Here is a 15,124-nt window from a genome sequence, read left to right as displayed (position 1 = left end):
AGAAATGCTCATGAATGTCAGTTTAGAAGCTATCAAAGTTCTCAAATAAAGCAGCTTTTGAGAATGTCAATGTTTGTTGGGAATTATCTTACAAAACTAGGAAGGATTTTTGGTTTATATATTAAAAGTTATGGTTTTTTATTGATTTTAGTAATAAAAAAATTGCAACTTTTAGGAAAATGCCCCACGAAATCAGGCATTTTAGCCGCAACAATCACAAAAAATGCCCGCGAAATCCTGAAGGGATTGCTTGTTGTCCAGACACTTTTATTTATTTAAATTTTTTTTTCAGGGGTTGAATTAAACAAACCCACTCACTTCACCGTGACCACGAAAGGAGCTGGAAAGGCGAACCTGGACTGCAGCTTCAGCGGCCCGATCAAAGCAGAAGCTGTCAAGGACTTCGAAATCATAAACAACAACGACAACACGCACACTGTGAAATACACACCTGTGCAGCAGGTATGATCATTAAAGTTTCTGGTTAGGAAAAGTTTGAATACAAAAAATAGAATTTAAGACGTGGTGTTTTTAGTTCTTTGTAGAGTCAGTAATGTCAGTTTTCTCCTGATGAAATCTTTGTTCGCCGACCTTCTCGCTCCATCAGGGTCCTCTTGGAGTTGCTGTGACCTACGGAGGAGACAACATTCCCAAGAGTCCTTTCAACGTTGCTGTGGCGCCCACTCTGGACCTCAGCAAGATCAACGTCACCGGCCTGGGAGACAGTATGTGCTTTGTATCGTGACTCATTAATTTCAGTTCTCAAGCTCCAGAATTTAATTTTCACTTTAAAAGAGCTCATCTAGTTTGTATAAGCTTCGTTCTACGATATATATGAAACTTCTGAGGTGGTTTCTGTTTACCTCACTCCCTTATTTTGAATTATTTGGTCTTGAATGGGGGAAAAATAGCCTTAAAGGGGTTGTTTTAGTGCCAGTGTCAACCGTCTATCTGTGTTTTTTGTTCTCAAACTGAAGTTGGAGTATTTGTCTCTGCAGAGATGACTGTGGGTAAAGACCAGGAAGTGACTGTCAAATCGAAGGGCGCTGGAGGTCAAGGCAAAGTTGCTGCCAAGGTGACCGGACCGTTGGGGAAGCCAGTGGCCAGCAAGGTAAATGCTTCTTTCTTTGGAGCTTTAAATGTATTCTGCAAAAATGGAGCATGAAAAGAAACGATGTTCTGTTTTTGTTTCAGGTTGAGCCAGGGCTGAGCCCAGAGACCAGTCAGGTGAAGTTCATCCCTCGTGACGCAGGACCGTACCAAGTTGAACTGACTTACGATGGCGTGCCGATCCCTGGATCCCCCTTCAGCCCTACAGCTTATCCTGCTTCAGACCCCTCCAAGGCTAGCCACAGACAATTTTTTATTTTATATCCTTTCAGATGACCGTCATCTAACTTCATCTGTGCTTGCCTTTCAGGTGCGTTGCTCTGGACCAGGGTTGGAGCGCGCCAAGGTTGGGGAGACGGGGGAGTTCGTGGTGGACTGCACCAACGCCGGTCCTGCGGAGCTGACCATCGAGATCATCTCGGACAGCGGCACGGAGGCCGAGGTTCACATCCAAGACAACGGAGACGGGACCTACACCATCACCTACATCCCTCTCTACCCCGGAGCGTACACGCTCACCATCCGCTACGGTGGCCAGGATGTGCCAAACTTCCCTGCTCGGCTCGCTGTGGAGCCTGCGGTTGATGCCAGCGGCGTCCGTGTGTTCGGACCTGGAGTGGAGGGCAAAGGTAATAAACATTTATGCAAACATACAGCATTTATTACAGAAATAAAGTCCTCTTGCTGTGATTGTCTTCCAGCGTGAAACCAGGACTGAGGATGTCCTAAAAAAAACTTCCTGGATTTAGCCTAGGTCCAAAACTCCTTTTTTAAATGTCTTTGTCATCCTGACCTGTAAAACTCCCAGCATGTTTCTGTAAACAAACCACCTTCAGGAAGTCAAAGCAGACTTTAAGACGTCTGGAAACCTTTCATGAACTCCAACTCCCCTCAGGTTTGGGTCAAGACGACCATGCTTTTAGGTTTTTTACAATTAGGAGTGGTTGTTCTTTTGCATCAGATTGGGCACAAATGTCAATAAATTTGAGTTTTGAATGAAGTCTAAGTCTGCAGACATGAAGCTGAAGAGTCTAACCAGATTAAGGGGAATAAACTTCAAGGTTTCTCAGAAGGTAGTGAGATGTTGGGGTTAGAAATCTAAAGGAAACCAAGTCAAAGAATTTGAGGCTTTTTGTATAAACTGTATAAAGGTATAAAAACATGTTTTCTTTGTTCTGTTTTTCAGGTGTTTTCCGCGAGGCGACCACAGACTTCACCGTGGATGCTCGTGCGCTCACGCAGACTGGAGGCGACCACATCAAGACGCTCATCAGCAACCCGTCTGGCAGCCGCACAGACGCTCTGATCGCCGACCTCGGAGACGGAACATATAACGTGGAGTACACTCCCTACGAGGAGGGTGAGCGTGAAGCGGACGACGGGATCGGGAATGGTAGCTTTACTTTGTGGATGTGAATATAACTCTGTTTGCTTCAGGCCCACACAGTGTGGAGGTGTGCTACGACGGCTCTCCGGTGCCGAACAGTCCGTTCCGAGTCGGCGTCACCGAAGGCTGCGATCCAGCTCGCGTCCGCGTCCACGGTCCTGGACTGAAGGGAGGCATCACCAACAAACCAAACAAGTTCACTGTGGAGACTCGGTATGTAACTGCAGAGGAAAACCTAAAGTGTTCCTGCTTCTGTTTCTTAATGTCCGTTATCTTCTGTCTGCAGAGGAGCAGGAACCGGTGGTCTCGGTCTGGCTATGGAGGGACCATCAGAGGCCAAAATGGCCTGCACTGATAACAAAGATGGCAGCTGCAGCGTGGAGTACATTCCTTACGAACCTGGCACGTACAACCTCAACATCACCTACGGAGGACAGCCCATTACAGGTAACGTAGAGTAAAATTCAGCTCCACTCTCTGCTGCGAAGTCACTGTTGTGAGTTGGAAAACATTTGTCTGAGCAGGGAGTCCATTCTCGGTGCCCGTCAGCGACACGGTGGACAGCACCAAGGTGAAGTGTCAGGGTCCCGGCCTGGGCAACAACGTCAGAGCCAACATCCCGCAGGCGTTCACGGTGGACGCCTCCAAAGCTGGAGTGGCGCCGCTGCAGGTCCGCGTGCAAGGACCCAAAGGTGCTGCGTGTTCAGATCATTAATCGAAACTGAAGTTTCTCTGTAAGCACCCTTTGGCAACATTTAAACCTCGGCTCTTTGTGGGGGTTTTTGTGCTGCAGGTGTTGTGGAGCCGGCAGAAGTGGTGGATAACGGAGATCAGACCCACACGGTCAATTATGTTCCCACCAGAGAGGGACCTTATTCTATTAACGTCTTATATGCTGATGAGGAGATCCCACGCAGGTGAGCATGAGCACACAACCTAACATTTTCTAACGTATTCCTGCAAAGAGAACAAAATACAGTCTAAAATCTTTCTGAAACATGAATGTAATTACAGTAAAATGTTAAATTTGGTGCAACCTAAAGGGGTAAAATACAGCTGCTGCCTTTTTTAGGGCATCTTTGTTCCAAAAACATCACTTATTCTTTCACTGGATAGTCATCGTCTCCCATTAGTCACCCTTTTTTTATTTATTTTAAACTTAAGTTTCTTTGTCTTTAAGTTGGTGACATAAGGTTAAAAAGTCTGTGTTTAAGACATGTATTGTTTAATTTTCATTGGTGTAAAATCACTTAAATACGGTAAAAACTGCAGCAGCTTTATCCAAAAGGATACCAGGATTCTACGAATTATCACCCGTTTTCACCAAACTAGCTGAAGTAAAAGCTGAGATAATTAAAACACTTTAATTCAGGAGTGCTTTAAGTTATGTTTTTGTTTCCGTTCGGTCTCTCCGTGTCGTTTTTCCCCCGCAGCCCTTACAAGGTGAAAGTCCTCCCTACCCACGACGCCAGTAAGGTGCGAGCAAGCGGACCCGGCCTCAACACCACCGGCGTTCCCGCCTCGCTGCCCGTCGAGTTCACCATCGACGCCAAAGATGCAGGCGAGGGTCTGCTGGCGGTGCAGATCACTGTGAGCGCTCAAGTTTTCCACAGAAACGCAGAATCGGATCCTTTTCAAACTGATAACCCATTCCTTTTTTGTTTGTTTGTTTGTTTGTTTTTCCTGCAGGACCCAGAAGGGAAGCCTAAGAAGGCCAACATCCGCGACAACAACGACGGGACCTACCTGGTGTCTTATGTGCCGGACATGACGGGCAGATACACCATCCTCATCAAATACGGAGGCGATGAGATTCCTTACTCGCCGTACCGCATCAGGGCTCTGCCCACCGGAGACGCCAGCAAGTGCACGGTCACAGGTTCGACAAAACGGCAATAAATTTGTTTCATATAGATTTACTCTTTCCTAGAAGTAGAGATTCTCTGCAGTTTTACTTTTCCTTTACTGTACGATTAATCAGGATGCATTTTACATATTACACCCAGATACTGTAAATTTAGATCTGATCATCTTGTTTCCTGCTTTATTTTCAAACAAACAGTCCTTTTAATGCAGATCGACCATTTAAGATTTCATCTACAGCAGTGGTTTCCAAAGCTGGGGTTTGGGACCCCTCTGTGGGTCGCAAAGCACCAATTTTCGGGTCCTGAGATGATTTCCAGGAATAAAGTTTCAAACTGACTGCTAATGTTTTTGCCAGAATTGTTTGAAGAGACCAAAAAGCAGTTGTATGGATAGAAACCGTGTAATAGATGTGAGACAATTGGTGTTCTCTTTATGCTCATGTTTATTGGCTTATTAGCAACGTTTGAATACTCCAACCGATGGTTCACGAGTCTCTGCAGCTTTTATTTTGTGGGTCATTCATTGTAAAGTTTAAGAACCACCGATCCACGGTGTCTGAGAGCTTGATGTGCTGCAGCTACAAAAAGCACGCATTTAAATGCATAAAACATGAGCAAATTAAGAAAGAAATCGGTTTGACACATGTTGCAAATTAATAACTGTGCTTCAGATCGTCAGAGCTATAGATGCTAATAATCGTGTCTCAAAGACTCACAACAATCTGAGTCCAAATAAACAAACCGACTGATTATCACGTTCCACGTTCAGTCGGTCAGGTTGTTGGGTCCCCAGGAACACGTCTGTAGTTAATCGGAGTTATTAAGATTGATTTTAGGGTTTTTATTTTCTTCCTTTAGCTGCAGCAGTCTGAGCTCTGTTTCCACAGTCGTCTGGTTTTATCTGCTGCTGTGTCTTTTATTTTTCTGTGCATTGGTTTGTTCCTCACGCTGTGCTCCTCAGTTACACCCCTCCCCACCGCTACACACACACACACACACACACACACACACACACACACACACACACGAACACACACATGCAGACCACCTCCTCTCTGCTTCACACTCCACCATCACCGTCCAACTGTCTGGAGCACAGTTATTGTCCCCCTCAGCACCCCCACACCTCCACACCTCCACCTGACTGTCTTTTATTTGTCACTTTTTGTTTTCTCGCTCCCCCCTCCTGCTTCTCACCGTTTTATCAGTCTCAATCGGAGGTCACGGTTTAGGTAAGCCCCACTGAAAGATTTGTAACGTAGAGTTTCTTGACTTTTCTCCTTCTTTGAACGCATGGAGGATGGTGGTATCAGAGCAGGATGTCCCATTCTGTCTGTATTACTCCTGTTTGTTGTTTTTCCTCTTTCCTGTAACAACCTCTCGTCTTCCCTCGTGTTTTTATTGGACAGACTAATGGACTAACAGAGTAGGTCGGATGGCATGGTGGAATGGCTCTTTGGCTAATCTAGCTTTTCAGTTATAGATGGAAACTGTTTGTGATAAAGGACTGGTTTGGTAACAACTTAAATGAATGTGATAACATGAGTAAATCTCATTTAATTTTAATTAGTGTCATGGTTGTGGAATGGTGCATGCTGTGTGTTGTTTAGGACTGAAACTGCCAAAATCAAGACTATAAGCAAAAATATAAAATGGCTCAGTAAAAATATTAGCATGCCAATTAAAATCTAGACATTTAAATGTACTTTTTTTGCATTTTTCCTATGTGGAGCACCTTTAATTTAAATGTATCCTCATTTAGCACACTTGTAATTTGATGCACATGTGTATTCTTTTTGTTTCCACTTAAATATAACTACTTTTTGTATATTTGCCTCCTCACCTGCCCCCCTGAAAGACGGGCAAATTGTGCAATTTCATGAGTGCATTAATCTGTTTACAAAATATCTCATGAATCACAGGACAGATTTAATGAAACTCAAAGTATTACTGGATGTGCTGTACGTCTAAATCTGAATAACTGCTTGAGTTGACCTGATTCAAGATGGCTGCCACAGCTAAGGGACTTTAACCAAATGCCCAATGCAGTTATTTTACAGGTACTGAGCTAATATTTCAAGCTGAATTGTCCCATATTTTAAACACATTTATACATGCATTTATTATATTTTAATTTGTGCAAAGTTTAAGAACCACTGATCCACAGTGACTGAGAGCTCGATATGCTGCAGCTACAAAAAGCACGCATTTAAAGACACAAAATGTGAGCAAATTCAGAAAGAAATCTCAGTTTGACGACATGTTGCAAGATTTCATGTGTGCATTAATCTGGCGGGGATATTCAATCCTTCAGGAAATGCTACTTTTAATTTTTGCATTTCTGCACTTTTGTAAAAGAGTATTTGGGCGCAGGAGCTCGGTCAGAGCTGCAGGTTGCAGCCGGCGTAAAACGAGCCCTGCAGAAAAAAAACAAACCAAATTTTATAAATAAGAAAGGTCTTCTGGGATGAGCAAGGAATTTTGAATTTCTTAGCTGTGAAAAGAGGCTGTTTGATTGTTTGTGTAGCTATCATTTTTTAAAAATTATTAAAAATGAATGAACTGTTGCCAGTAAATTAGAAAAGCATTTTTAGCTCATCTTTCACTGCGCAGCTAAAGAGATGATGCTGAAGTGCTTGCAGCTAGTTGCATTAAGAACAATGGAGTCAGTGGAAAAAGACAAATGGGCTTAAGTAGGTTTGCACAAAATAAAATATAATAAATGCATGTACAAATGTGTTTAAAATATGGTGATTTATTAAAAAAAATGAGAAAAATATAGAAATGAGTTTAACAGTGGCCGTGCAAAGAATAAATATAAAATTTTCCTTTTTTAAAATTAACATTTAATTATTTATTGAGCCATTTATAATTGCATTTATACTTGATTTAAAAGGTTTCAGTCTTCCATGCGTACATTTTTATTTCCCGCTCTGACCTGCTGATAAAACGAATCCTGTCTTTCCTCCCCGAAGGCGCCGGTGTTGGACCGACCATCCAGATTGGCGAGCAGACGGTCATTACGGTGGACGCCAAGGCCGCTGGGAAAGGCAAGGTCACGTGCAGCGTGTGCACACCCGAGGGGGCAGAGCTCGATGTGGACGTCGTCGAGAACGAGGACGGCACGTTCGACATCTTCTACACGGCGCCGCAGCCCGGCGAGTACGTGATCTGCGTCCGTTTCGGAGGGGAGCACATTCCCAACAGCCCGTTCCAAGTCACGGTGAGTCGGGTGAACTTCCAACTTTTTATTTCCACAAAGCTGGCTGTTTTTACCTGATTATATAAAACCAAAAGATGTCCGAATAAAATAAAACTGGTAATATGGTACTTTAATAATTACTGGCAGGCCTATTCGAATCAAACCCTTGTATATCTTAAACATTTGCACTTAGATGGGAATGAAAGTTAATGACTCAGTTTTAATTTCTTAAAAAGTATTCATAGTTTTACATGAAGTCCAGATAAACCAAGACTGTTTGCAGAAATGATACAAAGATCTCCCCGCTTCCCTCTTCGTTCCAAAATAATTCTGACAATTTCCAGGTTTCTGAATAATTTCCACAAGTGTTTAATTCTCCTTTTAATCAGTCATGAATTGTTGTACCTTCTCAATCCCCCGCTTCAGGCTCTGGAGGGACCGTCAGATCAGCTCATGCAGCAGAGACAAATGCCCCAATACTACGCTGCTCAACCCTGGGTACCGAAAACCTCAGTCTCCAGCTCTCTCATCCCTCTTAGCTTTAATTTTTGTCCAACCTTGTCTCATCTTTCATCCCATTGTCGTCCCGTGTGGCCTCATTTCATCAGTGTCTGTCTCTTTTTACAGGAGATTTATTTATTGGGGGGGCTTTTCTGTCATTTTCTTCTGCAGTAAAGAAACGAGACGCTAAATCCCAGTGCAGCTCCTCTGTTTACTGCTTAAACAAAAGCAATTTTTTTAAAGAATTGCCGTTCCTCTCCATCCTTTCCTTGACAAACTGTTTTCCCCTCACAGTTTGTGTTGGTGCCATCATCTTGACCATCATCTTCGTCTCCCTTCGTTGTCATTTCATCTCCATGGTTGTCTCATTTTCCGTTTGGGAAGCTTGCGTTGTGTTCACTGTGAGCGTGTCCGTCGCTGCAGCATGGGTCATCTCTGCATTCTGTCTCCCAGGCGACTGACAGACCGATGGGGATGAACGGCCTGGATGTGGCCGGACTGAGACCGTTCGACCTGGTCATCCCGTTCACCATCCAGAAGGGAGAGATCACGGGTAAACTCCAACGCGAAAAGGTTCAACATTCCTTATTTCCGTTGAGTGGGAGATGACGGCAACTTCAATTTCTTTTAAAGGTGAGGTCCGAATGCCGTCTGGCAAGGTGGCCAAGCCCGACATCACTGACAACAAGGATGGCACAGTCACCGTCAAATACGCTCCGACGGAGGCCGGGCTGCATGAGATGGACATCAAATACGACGGCATCCACATCCCTGGTATGTCTGAGCTCTGATGTGTCTGCAGACGGAAGAAAATGTTAGCTCGTTAAGGTCCTCCAGAAGGCTTAAAGTTTCTGTGGTCCCTGTCAACAGGAAGTCCCCTTCAGTTCTACGTGGACTACCTGAACAGCGGCAACGTCAGCGCTTATGGTCCCGGCCTCATCCATGGCACCGTAAACAAGCCTGCTGTCTTCACGGTTAACACTAAAGATGCAGGAGAAGGTATGAATCTGTGCATGTACGCACACAGAAAGTCTCCACCTAGATTTACTTCAAGCAAAAAGACGTCAAACAAAATATTAATGTGACCAAGGAGTGAATAAGTCTTCCATAAGCAAAGAACAAGAAAGCAGGAGGATCTGCTGAAAATGAAACCAAATATTGAAGAATTACAACCCTGTAATTCATGCTGTTCTTACAGGGGGTCTCTCTCTGGCCATCGAGGGTCCATCCAAAGCGGACATCAGCTGTGTGGACAACCAGGACGGGACCTGCACCGTGTCCTACCTCCCGGTCCTGCCAGGAGACTATAGCATCCTGGTCAAATATAACGACAAGCACATCCCAGGCAGCCCCTTTTCTGCCAGGATCACCGGTAAAAACCACAATTTGATGGCGTCAAACAGGAGTCTCCAATCCTGGTCCTCAGGGCCTCCATCCTGCATGTTTTCCTTGTTCCTCTGCTCCAACACACCTGATTCAGAGGTTAAATCACCTCTTCATGTTCTGCAGAAGCCTGTTAATCACCCATTGATTCAAATCTGGTGTGTTGGAGCAGAGGAACAAGTAAAACCTGCAGGATGGTGGCCCTGAGGACCAGGATTAGACACCCCTGCAGCAGGTAGTCGGGTTAACTTTGTGTTCAGAGGACCTCTGCTGGAGTTTTGAGGCTTTTTGAATCATTAGGACCAGTTTATTTTGTTTGTTCAGAGGCTCAGTTCCTCACTTTTATATTAGATCTTTAGATCTTTCTTTATGTGATGCAGAAATGTTACCTGAAACTTGGAGCAGCTGACTCTGAAACGGCGTCGGCAGCAGCTGAGGGTCATGAAGGACGATGTGAACTGTTTGAATTTGTCAGCAGCGGTGCCATAACCGGCCTGTCCCTGCTGTGTCTCCAGGTGACGACTCCATGAGGATGTCCCATCTGAAGGTGGGCTCAGCTGCCGATATCCCCCTGGACATCGGCGAGCTGGACCTCAGCCAGCTGACCGCCTCCCTCACCACGCCGTCGGGCCGCGAGGAGCCCTGCCTGCTGAAGATGCTGCGGAACGGACACGTCGGTAAGCGTGCGCCCCGATCGGACTGCGGGTGAACGAACGGGAAGCCTCGAGCGCCCCCGTAACGCTCCCCTCCTGTTCCAGGCATCTCCTTTGTGCCTAAAGAGATTGGGGAGCACCTCGTGAACATCAAGAAGAACGGCCGCCATATTCCCAGCAGCCCCATCTCCGTGATGATCAACCAATCGGAGATCGGCGACGCCAGCCGCGTGCGTGTGAGCGGGCAGGGCCTGAGCGAGGCCAGGACCTTCGAGCCTGCGGAGTTCATCATCGACACTCGGGATGCAGGTACACGCTGCTGCGATGCAAAAGTGTTTTTACTCCTTTAGAGTTGCCATAGCAACATAAATTGCCAAAAACGACCCTAAACAAAATGCTTTAAATTCTTTTAAATCTGTTTTTTTGACGTGTCTAATGAACCACAGGACAGAAATTAAAGAAACTTTCTCAAAGCTGTCTTTGGAGGTTCTGATTATTTGGGTCAACCTGAATCAAAATGGCCGCCACAGCTAATGCAAAAATCACCAACTTAACCAGCTTTAAAGATATTGAGCTACAGTATAGCTGACAAAGATCCCTAACACTTTAAGTTTGTTAGCAAAATATCTCATGAACCACAAAGTAATCATTCAATGGGTGCCGAAAAGTGATAAATATTTGTTGGGCGCCATGTTTAAACACGCCATGTCCTGTGCAGGATATGGTGGCCTGAGCCTGTCTATCGAGGGACCCAGCAAAGTGGACATCAACACTGAGGACCAAGACGACGGCACCTGCAAGGTCACCTACTGCCCCACCGAGCCAGGAAATTACATCATCAACATCAAATTTGCTGACCAACATGTGCCAGGTGCTCACTTTAAAACAAGCAGAGATGTGGGGGGTGGGGCTTCCTGCTGAATGAATGAATGAAACGTTTGTGTGCACACAGGGAGCGCGTTCACGGTGAAGGTCACTGGCGAGGGCAGGATGAAGGAGAGCATCACCAGGAAGAGGAGAGCGGCATCAGTCGCCAACGTCGGCAGTCAGTGTGACCTCAGCCTCAAGATCCCAGGTGACGGAAACAGGAAGTCGGAAAAGAAAAACGACGCTTAAAATCGTTTCTGCAGAACTGGAACCTGCGTCTTTTGTCCTTTCAGAGATCAGCATATCGGACATGACGGCTCAGGTGACGAGCCCGTCCGGTCAGGTCCACAAAGCTGAAATCATGGAGGGCGACAACAACACCTACTGCATTCGTTTCGTCCCCACCGAGACAGGCGTGCACACTGTCTGTGTGAAATACAACGGCGTGCACGTGCCCGGGAGCCCCTTCCAGTTTACCGTCGGGCCCCTGGGCGAGGGCGGCGCTCATAAGGTCCGAGCCGGAGGACCGGGCCTGGAGAGAGCCGAGGCTGGAGTACCAGGTTGGTGTGTTTGGTTTGTGAGGCCGTTTTAATGTTTCTAACCGTGGAGCTGACTCTTCGGATCTCTGTGCCGCTCGTAGCCGAGTTCAGCATCTGGACCAGGGAGGCTGGAGCCGGAGGTCTCAGCATCGCCGTGGAGGGGCCGAGCAAGGCGGAGATCGCCTTCGAGGACCGCAAGGACGGGTCGAGTGGAGTGTCTTACATTGTGCAGGAGCCTGGTGAGGAGCAAATTAAATCTTTAATCGTCCCGTTCAATTTACCGTACGTAGAGATCTCCTTTTTGTCACGGAAAATGATGCATCTCAATAAAATCTTTCCAATTAATGCGAAGGAACTCTCTCAACGAGCAGCTCTGACTCTGAACGCTGTTAAACTTGAGTTTTAGTATTCTGATTTTAAATTTAACACAACCTAAAACCATAAATGATCAGCAGAATCCTTTCATAATGAATCAAAATGTTTAACCTTTGACTTTATGGTGGGTATTTAGGGTGGAACAAAATGAAAATTACCTTTTTTTAAACATTTATACAACTAGTATTACTATGGATAAATAAATCTAATGATAAAGACTTTTTAGGTTTATTGTAACGTGCTAAAAATCAGTGGACACAACTATATTTATGATGTAAATTTAAACTTTGGGACAAGAAAATATTATATCCAAAGACTTTAAGGGGAGGGTCGAGTTAATTCAGATTATTGGAACAGTTTGCCAAATTTATGCCTACTTGATCAAATCAAAGTAACAACTTTAAAAGAAATCTGGGAAGAAGCTGGTGGGATTTAAAGGTCAGGAAATCAAAGATTCAACAACCAGACACTAAATTAGACTGATACAATCTTATAAGAAGAGAGAATTATTGATCGAGACCATTTTAAACCAGATGTTGCCCCAGACTTTGACCGTTGGACCGTTTCCTCCCCCCCTGCAGGCGACTACGAGGTGTCGATCCGTTTCAACGACGAGCACATCCCCGACAGCCCCTTCGTCGTCCCCGTGGCCTCGCCATCGGACGACGCTCGCCGCCTCACTGTTGCCAGTCTTCAGGTGAGGCTCTGAGACGCACGCACATCCGTGTGCACGCCAGGCCGCGGCGCGCCGCTCGCAATGCAGCAGCAGCTCGGAGCTGAAAGAGACGTGAAACTTTAACCTATACTTAATCAAAAAACGTAGACGGAACGGTCAGATCTTAGTTATATTAAGATGAGGTTCAGTTTGCAGGTAAAGCTGTAAAATCTGCTGCTGCTGCGTTGCTGGTCGGTGCAAAGGCTTCTGGGATACTCGAGGACTGTGTGTGTTTCTCGTGCCTCATTCTAAAGGCTCCCAACAGCCTTCCAACCCTGAAGGTCTGACTGGGCGCTAAAGGGTTAAAGAGGTTGTAGACGGGCTGTTATTTTCTGCTCACGCTCACACAAACACTAATTTCTGATGGATAAAAAGAGAAACTTATTTTCCAACACAAGTCTTCATTCGTTTTCTTATACTTGCACGCCGTCTTACACCAATAAAGGTAAATAAAATCACAAACGAGCTGCTAAAATAACTTTCTCTTAAATTGACAAACACATTTTCCTGCCTTTTCGCTGCACAGCCCTCCTCTTTAGCCCTGTTAGCGACCTCCGGGTAAGTCGAACGCTTTCAGAATCGAGTTCAGAGGATAAACTGGACGTTTGCTCTGCTTGGAGACTCAGTGTTGGAGTGTTTGTGTTGTCGAGCAGGAGTCGGGTTTGAAGGTAAACCAGCCGGCGTCGTTCGCCGTCAGCCTGAACGGCGCCAAAGGTGTGATCGACGCAAAGGTCCACAGTCCGTCCGGAGCGCTGGAGGAGTGCTGCGTCACCGAGATCGACCAAGGTAACACGGGAGACAACGAAAACGGGACAAATCCGAGAGGTTTAAGGTCCGAGCTAACCCAACGTCTGTTCTAGATAAGTACGCGGTCCGGTTCATCCCCAGAGAGAACGGCCTCTATCTGATCGACGTGAAGTTCAACGGAAGTCACATCCCGGGAAGCCCGTTTAAAATCCGTGTAGGAGAGACGGGACAGGCCGGAGACCCGGGGATGGTGTCCGCCTACGGACCGGGCCTGGAGGGAGGAACTACAGGTACTAAAAAATAAAACAAATCACCATCACTCAAAGAAATGTCTCTGTTAGCAAAACACCTGATGAACACTCAAACTAATCATTTACATCTAAACTGATTCACGTTTGAAGTCACTCAGTTCATTTCATGGATCTTCCTGTAACTTTTATCATAAAATAAAAATGGTTTACTGGTAAATAAACATCAAATAAGGCTAGAAAACTGAATAAAAAGGTATAAAAACTGTAGAAAATGGCTAGATCCTGTACAAGTTGGCAGCAATTGGTACTTTTTCATAATTTAAATCAAAATAATGTAAAGAAGAAGACTAAAGAGATGCAAATAAATCACTATATTCAACAAAGTGTCCGGGGATTTGTGCAAATGTGGGCTGTAACTGAAATATTGTGCATTTCTTTTGAATCTAAATAAACTAAAGATATCATATGTCCCCTCAGTACTTCCTGGTAGGTTTAAGTCCTAAAAGAACCCGTTTTTCAGTCGTCTTCATCCTGTTTGGTCACCTGCAGGAACTGCTTGTGAGTTTGTGGTGAACACGAGCACCGCGGGCCCCGGGGCTCTCGCCGTGACGATTGACGGGCCCTCCAAGGTGAAGATGGACTGTGTGGAGTGTCCCGAGGGTTACAGAGTCACATACACCCCCATGGCCCCAGGAAACTATCTCATCTCCATCAAATACGGCGGTCCGTACCACATCGTGGGAAGCCCGTTCAAAGCCAAAATCACAGGTGAGAAAGACTCCGATTATTTAAATCTGACAGTTTAAAGCTTGAAACGTTAACTCCCCCCATGTGTCCTCTGTCCTCCAGGTTCTAAGCTGGTGTCCAGCCACAGTATGCATGAAACGTCCTCTGTTATGGTCGACCCTGTGACCCGCGCCATCAGCTGCTCTCAGCAGGCGGCGCCCGTCCATTCGGACGCCAGCAAGGTGACGGCTAAAGGCCCCGGCCTGACCAAGGCCTTCGTCGGGCAGAAGAACAACTTCTGTGTCGACTGCAGCAAAGCAGGTGGGTCCGGCTCAGGATTGAACTGTCGATCTTCTTTTCAGCGTTTAGCAGCAGATTCCTAAATGTCTTCTGCTTAATTCTACGCTTGTCTGTCCACCATATTTGTTTACTTACAGACTACGGGCAGCTTAATGTAGGTCAGTCACATGACTCAAGCGTCCATGTGGTTTCATTCAGCAGAGTGCTTTGTTTACATCGAGTTCATATCAATACATCTGGAGCAGGGCTGTAGCCTTTAAAAAATCCTGAGGTCAACCCCTCATTCTCCCCCTGCACGTCAGTTACAATGAAGACTTAATTAAAATAGAAGCATTTATTTAAAACAAGTGACTTGAATGTGTATATGTTTGTAAATCCATGGGGATCAGCCTCATCTGAAGCAACAGAGGACTCAGGGCACAACCATGATGACTCACTGAAATGACATGAATTAGTTTATATGAATGTTGATTCAAAACACAAGATTTTAGCAGAGATTTCAC

General features: G+C 45.6%; 1 protein-coding gene across 6 annotated transcripts in view; it reads left to right on the top strand.

Moving 5' to 3' along the window:
- Positions 1-15,124, top strand: part of flna (filamin A, alpha (actin binding protein 280)) — a 45,407-nt gene that overhangs the window by 28,235 nt on the left and 2,048 nt on the right. For 2 of the 6 annotated variants that reach the window (XM_017438379.3, XM_017438380.3), the window contains exons 19-47: positions 293-462; positions 608-725; positions 999-1,111; positions 1,195-1,344; positions 1,421-1,739; positions 2,297-2,470; positions 2,548-2,710; positions 2,784-2,944; positions 3,022-3,189; positions 3,291-3,414; positions 3,931-4,376; positions 5,571-5,594; positions 7,338-7,585; positions 7,991-8,062; positions 8,519-8,618; positions 8,699-8,839; positions 8,936-9,064; positions 9,264-9,437; positions 9,964-10,125; positions 10,207-10,410; positions 10,820-10,972; positions 11,054-11,176; positions 11,262-11,528; positions 11,609-11,746; positions 12,464-12,579; positions 13,251-13,383; positions 13,458-13,634; positions 14,145-14,363; positions 14,445-14,642. In XM_017438379.3, the coding sequence (XP_017293868.1) occupies positions 293-462; positions 608-725; positions 999-1,111; positions 1,195-1,344; positions 1,421-1,739; positions 2,297-2,470; positions 2,548-2,710; positions 2,784-2,944; positions 3,022-3,189; positions 3,291-3,414; positions 3,931-4,376; positions 5,571-5,594; positions 7,338-7,585; positions 7,991-8,062; positions 8,519-8,618; positions 8,699-8,839; positions 8,936-9,064; positions 9,264-9,437; positions 9,964-10,125; positions 10,207-10,410; positions 10,820-10,972; positions 11,054-11,176; positions 11,262-11,528; positions 11,609-11,746; positions 12,464-12,579; positions 13,251-13,383; positions 13,458-13,634; positions 14,145-14,363; positions 14,445-14,642 (4,884 nt within the window). The remainder of the gene's footprint in view (positions 1-292; positions 463-607; positions 726-998; positions 1,112-1,194; positions 1,345-1,420; positions 1,740-2,296; positions 2,471-2,547; positions 2,711-2,783; positions 2,945-3,021; positions 3,190-3,290; positions 3,415-3,930; positions 4,377-5,570; positions 5,595-7,337; positions 7,586-7,990; positions 8,063-8,518; positions 8,619-8,698; positions 8,840-8,935; positions 9,065-9,263; positions 9,438-9,963; positions 10,126-10,206; positions 10,411-10,819; positions 10,973-11,053; positions 11,177-11,261; positions 11,529-11,608; positions 11,747-12,463; positions 12,580-13,250; positions 13,384-13,457; positions 13,635-14,144; positions 14,364-14,444; positions 14,643-15,124) is intronic. The other 4 variants (XM_037977153.1, XM_025011178.2, XM_025011177.2 and 1 more) reach the window with 4 other exon arrangements.

The sequence above is a fragment of the Kryptolebias marmoratus genome, linkage group LG8, assembly GCF_001649575.2.
Source record: "Kryptolebias marmoratus isolate JLee-2015 linkage group LG8, ASM164957v2, whole genome shotgun sequence".
NCBI lineage: Eukaryota > Metazoa > Chordata > Actinopteri > Cyprinodontiformes > Rivulidae > Kryptolebias > Kryptolebias marmoratus.
Note: the sequence above shows the minus strand (reverse complement) of the source record. Positions and strands in the feature narration are given on the sequence as shown.